At 41.5% G+C, this 7,927-nt stretch overlaps 1 protein-coding gene across 1 annotated transcript; it reads right to left on the bottom strand.

The window, feature by feature from the left end:
- Nucleotides 1-1,931: 1,931 nt before the first annotated feature.
- On the bottom strand, nt 1,932-7,701 carry LOC308464822 (vomeronasal type-2 receptor 26-like; the record flags this gene model as incomplete). Its single annotated transcript, XM_080984409.1, has 5 exons — nt 1,932-2,833; nt 3,300-3,426; nt 4,280-4,507; nt 5,715-6,560; nt 7,414-7,701. 5 exons carry the CDS (start codon nt 7,699-7,701, stop codon nt 1,932-1,934), a joined length of 2,391 nt encoding a protein of 796 aa, XP_080840535.1.
- Nucleotides 7,702-7,927: the final 226 nt, after the last annotated feature.

Consider the following 7,927-nt stretch of genomic DNA (forward strand, 5'->3'; position numbering starts at 1 on the left):
AAGATTTGTACAATTCAATTTGGATAGTGGGTTAAACAAATTAAGCTTCAAATTGGGAGTGAGAGCTTGTAGAACCAAATTAAGGAAAGGGGAATACAGTCGGGGGGGGAGGGGGGGAGTCCCAGAAAGTAGGCAATGAAAGTAAGGTTTTTAAATATCTTTTTTTCTTTTTCTTTCTTCTTTGTATTTCTATATTTTTGGAAACTTTAATAAATATGATTTGAAAAAAAAAAAAAAACTACAAGAAAGAAGATTCCACCTAAACATTAGGAAGAACTTCCTGACAGTAAGAGCTCTTCAGCAGTGGAATTTGCTGCCAAGGAGTGTGGTGGAGTCTCCTTCTTTGGAGGTCTTTAAGCAGAGGCTTGACAACCGTATGTCAGGAGTGCTCTGATGGTGTTTCCTGCTTGGCAGGGGGTTGGACTCGATGGCCCTTGTGGTCTCTTCCAACTCTATGATTCTATGATTCTGTGGGGCGGTAGTTCTTAAGCTGTGTCTTCTCAGACTCTGTTTTCGGTATAAGTGTAATATATGCTTCCTTCCATGACTCTGGTGCCCTTTTCCCTTCCAATATTTCATTACAAGCTTCTTTTAATGGCTGTACTAACCATTCTTTCAGAGATCTATAATATCTTGAGGTCAAACCATCCGGTCCTGGAGATTTGCCCAATTGCATATTCTGGATGGCCCCTTCTATCTCCTGCTCCGTTATTTTGTAGCTCAACATTAGTTTGTTTTCTTGAGAGATTTTTTGTAATCCATTTGTTTTCAAAAATCGGTCAATGTCCATTTCTTTCTGCGTCTCCTGTGTATATAATTGTTTAAAGTACCTCTGGAAGCACTTTCTGATCTCCACTGGATTCTGTATATTTTTTCCTTCCACTTCCAAATTTGTAATAGTATTAAGTTTTTGTCTTTTTTTCATTTGCCAAGCCAGCAGTTTCCCACATTTATTTGCCGATTCAAATGTCTTTTGTCTCATCTGTTTAATTTTCCATTCTATTTCCTGGTTCATCATTTTCATATATTGTACTTGATATAACTTTATCTCTTTCAGGATCTCCTGCGACTTTGGTTTCACTCTCAATTTCTTCTCTCCTTCCTTTATTTTCTCCAAAATCTTATCTTTTTTCTCATTTTGAACTCTCTTCTTAATTGCATTCTGTTGTTTCAAGAATCCTCTCATAACCGCTTTACTTGCGTCCTAAATTACTCTTTTTTCAGTAGTGGTGTTCATATTGATCTCAAAATAATCTCTCAAGGTTTTTTGGGCCTTCTTAATCACTTCTTCGTTCCTAAACAAAGTGTCATTCATCCTCCATCTAAAGGAACCAGTTGGTGTTAATTTCATTTCCATCTTCACAGCATTATGATCGAAGTAGGTTTTAGGGCAAATTTCCACTTTTCTAATCTTCGGAGCCAACCCTCTAGTTACCCAAATTTGGTCAATTCTTGTCCATGTCATTTTGGCCTCAGAGAAGAAAGTTCCCTCTCTTCCCAAAGGGTTTTTCATTCTCCAGATGTCAACTAAATCCATATTGTCAGTCATATCAAAAAAAGTTTTTGGAAGTCTACCATCCTTGGTGACTACCTGTCTCAGTGCCTTGTCCATATTTGTAGACACCATTCCATTCATGTCCCCAATCAAAATCATATTGACCCTTCCGGCTTTCAAGCCGGTTAGTAGTAGGACCAATGCCTAAGCCAATACCGCTCAATTCCTGTAATCAATAAAGTTGTGGCCTAATATGACCCATTAACCCGAATTCTTGTGTCCTGTGTCTTTATTTCCTCGGGGGGAGGTGGGAACTCGCCACGCAAGTTCATGTTTTCAATTAATACATATCTAACTGACAATGATCTGGAAAGAAGTATCTCTAATTTCCAGTGACAAAGAATTGCCTGGACCAGTGAGTCCCTCTTGTCAGTTCTTAATTCTTTATTCTAATTAACTGCTCCCTGCTGTTCAGCTTAGGCCTCAGTAAAATAACATAGCATTTGGGGGTAAAGATGCAACCCAGTAACCCAAAACTGGAGGCCAAGATGGAGAAGATCTCCACAGCCACCATATATTTGCCCTTGGTGCTCAAGTAGGTTGGAACAAAGGACAACCACACACTGCAAAACACCAACATGCTGAAAGTGATAAATTTGGCTTCATTGAAACTGTCAGGCAACTTTCTAGCCAGGAAAGCCACCGTGAAGCTCACAATGGCCAGCCAACCCATGAATCCCAGAACACAATAAAACATAAGAGTGGAGCCTTCATTACATTCTAGTATTATTTCTTCAGTCCTTGAGTGCATGTCAACGTCTGGGAAAGGAGGAGAAGTTGCCAGCCATATGCTACAGATTGTGGCTTGAATAAGGGAGCAGGAAAGAACAATGAAGCTGGCCAGTTGTTTCCCCAGCCACTTCCTCATTCGGGACCCTGGCTTGGTAGCCATGAAAGCCACAACCACAATGGCGGTTTTGGACAATATGCATGAAATGGCAACTGAGAAGATCATGCCAAAAGCAGTTTGCCGTAGGATGCATGTCAGCTTGTTAGGTTGGCCAATGAAGAGCAAAGCACAAAGGAAGGAGAGGAGGAGGGAGAGGAGGAGAGCGTAGGTGAGGTTCCTGTTGTTGGCTTTGACTAAGGGAGTCGCCTTGTGTTTCACGAATATTCCAAGCACTGCAGCTGTGATGGAAGAAAAGCAGACAGCAAAAGTGGCCAGACTGATCCCCAACGGTTCTCCATAAGACAAGAAAGTTTTATCTTTTGGAAGGCATCCATCCTTGTCACTGTTTGGATACTGATCTTCAGAGCATTCAAAACAGTCGTCCATGTCTGAAAAAGAAAAAAGAAAAATGCTATACTGTACTTGTGAAGCGTTTTGTGCCCAGAAGAAATCAAGGCAAATGGCCAGAAAGCCTTGAATAATGGCTGCTGGATCAGTACTGGTAAAATATATATAGGTGTTTGGCCCAATTATTTCTATATACAAGAGGGCTGTATTTACTTAGGATTCCAGAGCAATGCAGGTCTTCACTACAATTGGAAGAAGAGAAGTTCATCACCTGGATATCACCAATCATAAATTCTCCCTGTTTCCATCATCTCCTGCTATGCTGAAATCCTTACCTCTGCATTCCATGAGCATATGAGACTATGCTCCAAAACAGGTACATCTTACTGGTATCTTTGGACACCGTTCTCTTACCATCCTTCTCTACTTATTTTAATTTTCATGTACTGGATCATTCTTGACAATTCTTATAACTAGTATACCCCAAAAATAAAAAAAAACTCTGACCCTTCTGAACCGAAATCTTCCCTTCTGGGCACGGGATGCAATCATAGCAGCAAGGTAGCTTCCCTTCCTTCTTGGTCCGACTGTAGCCCAATTGGCAATTCTCATTACACAGAGAAAGGGGTTGTGCCTGTCCAAAAAGGAAAGAAGATGGTAATTTCTGACTTAAACATGCCGTACCTGTTCCTCAGATTGGGCCAAATTTACCCCCCTGTTTCCCACACTGGCAGGATGTCTGAAGTGCCAATCAGATCAGGATGACCGTTCACATTACAAGGAGCTGCTGCCCTTGGTTCTTCTGTTGTTTGCTTCACAGCAATTGCCCTCCCACTGTCTGATACTGAATGTCCCCTGCTGAACACTGAGCAGGCCACAAACACCCTGAACCCACTTTTATGGGGCCTTTGAGAACTTTGGCTCACACCTCACCCTTAGGTTCTGGGGTGCTTCTGCTCTTCATTTATTTATTTTTACTGATTGATTTTATATTGAATAAATACATAAGTTGCCAAAGTTTCCTGGTTTTGTGTGTCTTGCTTTCTTCTCACAATTATATGTTTCAGACTTTAGGTGATGAAATTTGCTTCGTCGATTCCTAACCATATAAGTTTTTTAGCTGTGGCTCCTTTGAACATTATCTGAGAATCTCAGCGGTCCAAACAAGGTATTGTTATGTTATGCTACAGCAATGTTTGGGGTAACAATGAAGAACAGTGATGAGGTTCTTCTGTACTTTTTTGGTTTTTTAAATTCAGTTATAAATAAGCCCACCTTTCCAACTTCTTTCTATATCACATTTTGCCATTATAAACTTCCCACTGTCTGTGCTGTTTTCAGCTGCATGTTGGTTCCCTGTCTTCTTCAGGAGGTGAGTTAAATCACAACTAGTTGCATCTTGGAATAGCCGTTTCAGAGTTTGAATAGTGGACCCCCTTTTTTTAGCATTGAGGAAATGTCTGGAGACACTCTGAAATGGACCTTACCTGGTTGAACCTGATGGGCCATGTGATGGTATCATCATGAATGGAGAGTCTCTTGCTTGGGGGAGCCTGGAGGTTCATCATTCCGACCTTAACTCTGAAAAAGGAGTCATTTGGGAATGTGATCCAGTTGATGATATCCAATTCAGTTACCAAATCCCCCTTCTGGCTAAATGAAACCTCTTCCCCGGCACTATTGTTAAATGAGATGCCTCTCAGAAAGTGGTGGAGCTAAATTAGTGAAGAGAAGAGGGAAGAAATCCACGAGGGTATTAGAAAGATACAGATGTATAACAGGATGATATTATTTCCCTCCAGCTGTTGGCATCTGTTTGTCTTGAGAACAATGGAGTGTGGCTCCAGGGGTGAGGTCAACCCGCTGTGTTAGCAGCACTGAAGTGTCCTCCCCAGGGTGCAAGCCTGGACAGTCCTGGGCTGCCCAGAGGACAAGGCTCCCCTCTCAGTCTTGCTGATGTGGTCGAAAGGAAAGCAGAGCAGGACGTTTGGCACCAGCTTGGTTTCAGGGGTTGCCAGAAGGAAGCATAGAAAATAACATCCATCCGCCTAAGAGACTCCACTCTGGATCTGTGTAGGGCATACTTTTTAGCCTTTTATTCTCTGGAAGATATCCCAGAAGGCAGCAGAGGTGGAGAACATTCATTTCAACTCTGCACAAGGTCAAGATCACGGATTCTGTTCACAGTAATTCTAACAGCTCATCCACACCATATATTTAAATAACTCTTGTTACAGTCATGGTTTCCCCCAAAGAATTATGGAAAGGAAAGTTGCTTAAAGGAGTTGAGAGTTGTTAGGAGACCATTAAGAAACTACCGTTTGTAAGATTCCTTGGTGGAAGCCATGGCTCTTAAAGTGAAACAAGAGTGCTTTAATGTTGCAGATGTGGCCCTAGTGTTTTAAAATGAAAGATATAGCAGCCCTATCACATTTCTATGCTGAAAGATGAGGGTAAGAAGAAAAAGAAAAAAATATGGTGCTGGAGGAGACTCTTGAGAGACCCATGGACTGCAAGAAGATCCAACCTATCCATTCTGGAGGAAATCAGCCCTGAGTGCTCACTGGAAGGACAGATCCTGAAGCTGAGACTCCAATACTTTGGTTACCTCATGAGAAGAGAAGACTCCCTGGAAAAGACCCTGATGTTGGGAAAGATGGAGGGCACAAGGAGAAGGGGACGACAGAGGACGAGATGGTGGGATAGTGTTCTCAAAGCTACCAACATGAGTTTGACCAAACTGCGGGAGGCAGTGGAAGACAGGAGTGCCTGGCGTGCTCTGGTCCAGGGGGTCACGAAGAGTCGGACAAGACTAAACAACTAAACAACAACAAGAAAAAGAGCTTTCTAAACAGTCAAGGAACTATTTTTGCACCCTGAAAGATGGCAAACTATTCTATATTAGCAATAGAGGGACATTACCTGCCATGGCTGTGGATCCAGCCTATTCCCTCTTAGTTCATCCATCATTACACTGTGTTTGAATCTGGAGAAATGCATGTTTTGTAAAGCATGTGCCACTGCCAAGACTGCATTGTAGATGCTGTAGCTGTGGGCAGTCATGCTCCTTTCAAAGACAGACCCAGGAAGAGTCTCAAGCTTCTCTGTCCCAGTGCAGAGATCATTGTCTTTCTTTTCAAAAGAACAAAGAAATGCCTCTTCCCAGAAAGTTCTGATGAAGCCATCCTCCCTTTCTGTGACAGGGTTTCTCTTCTGAAGAAATTTCTGGAATCCTAGATGATTAGCTGAATGAACTGCAAACGAAATGGCACCATGTAGAAAGCGTATGTCCCAGTTTCTTTGAAAGGAAAACGATGTAAAATCCATCTGGGCTGTCATAATCCAGACTTTTGCCTTGATGTCCACTGGCATATTCATTGTTTCTGCCAAGTTGGGTATTATTCCCAATACCATCATGGTGTGAATTTCACCAATCACAACCACGACATTGGCGGTGCTACCCATAATAACACTGATTGTTTTAGAACCGTCCTCCACCATTTCCATAGACTCACCTGAAAAGGTTAGTTTGGGAAATGTTTCTGTATAATCGCAGCAAATACCTCTTCCGGCAAACATGGGAAGGATGTTTTGTACAAATCTCTCTCCGTTGTCATCACTCAGAGTCACCACTCCAATCCACATCCAGCTGAAATGCAGCAGTAGCTGGAGAATCCCATTATACTGATGAGCCACATCAGGGAACATTCGGTGAAAGAACTCTTCTTGGATGTGGTTACTCAGCATAGGAGAAGAGCCATAGATGAACTGAAAATAATTGTAAAAATTATGCTTGCAAATTCCATCCACTTTGGTCTTTTTATATATCCTCTTATGGTGAATGAACACAGATGAGACTGCATAGAGAAAAATTAATTTTTAAAAAAAAACAAAACACACACATAAAAGTTGAATATTGGGGCACTATATGGAGTGGCTAGATTTCTTGAAATACTTCAATTTATACATTTTTTCCCCACTCAGACACCCATAGAGTCTAAGGTCTTTGCTGCCCTTATATTCTCAATAAAGGGAAAGGCACTGCAAGGGTCACTTCTCCCTTAAATTTCCTATGTGAATGTCACCATCAGAACATATAAGTAAACAGTATCAGACATGTGAACACAGAATAAAGAGCAAATATAGCTAGTTTCTGTTGAAGAATCCATAGGACAGCTCTTTGAACCATAAATTGGGAAAAAATAAAATTAAAATGCATTTGTAAAGGCCATTGAGCCCAATCAAGCAATGATGATTTTTGATGACTTGGACTGCATCTGAACCCCAATCATGGATTCTGTGCTGGAATGCTTAAATATTGGAGAGGAGAGAATTAGCCTTTCCTGCACTGAGAAATCAAACATGTCATACAGAATTCAGGACAGAATGGTTGTTACTCGTATTCTGGTGTATTATGTGCAGGGATGAGTTTTGTTCATTGTGAGTCATTCACACTTTGTAATATCAACCTGGGACCTTAAGGGACAGAATCCAATAGAAGTGTGAATAGCATCCTAAATGGCCACACTCAATGCACACATCTCTGTGAATCCCTCAACCTACAGCGTGAAAGGATGCAGTGCAGGAGAAAAGTGAATGGCTTCTCAAATGGCTCTCTTACCTGTGGCATCTTGTAGATACTCAGGACCGTTGCCATGTGGAGACAGATGTCAGAATTCGGTCCCCCGATGATGGCTGCTGGACTGTTCTCAACACCACACTTATAATTAGGGATGAGTCTGCCCCATCCAGAAAGCAGCTCCATGGAGCCATGATAGGTCCAGCTTGCAACGAAATGGCTGTTCAAGATGTGGAATCCCAGGGTGACATTGGGCAAGATCTGTGGGTTGTCATTTATCTCCTTTACAGCAAAAACCAAAGCCACAATGTGCTGGTAGAGTTGTGTCATGAGCCTGCAATGAGAGGTCCATTTTGCATCTTCTACAGCAAATGACACTGTCTACATATCTACTTATCTCTCTAATGAGAAAAAAATACACCAGATGAGAACAGACTAGAGCTTGAATACCCTTGACAAACAAAACTGGACATATAGATAAGAATCCCATATTATTTATTGAAATAATGATGAAATACTTCAAACATTTCAATCTAGAGAATTTTCTTCTGATTCT

The sequence above is a fragment of the Podarcis pityusensis genome (genome assembly GCF_964106645.2).
Source record: "Podarcis pityusensis genome assembly, chromosome: 16".
NCBI lineage: Eukaryota > Metazoa > Chordata > Lepidosauria > Squamata > Lacertidae > Podarcis > Podarcis pityusensis.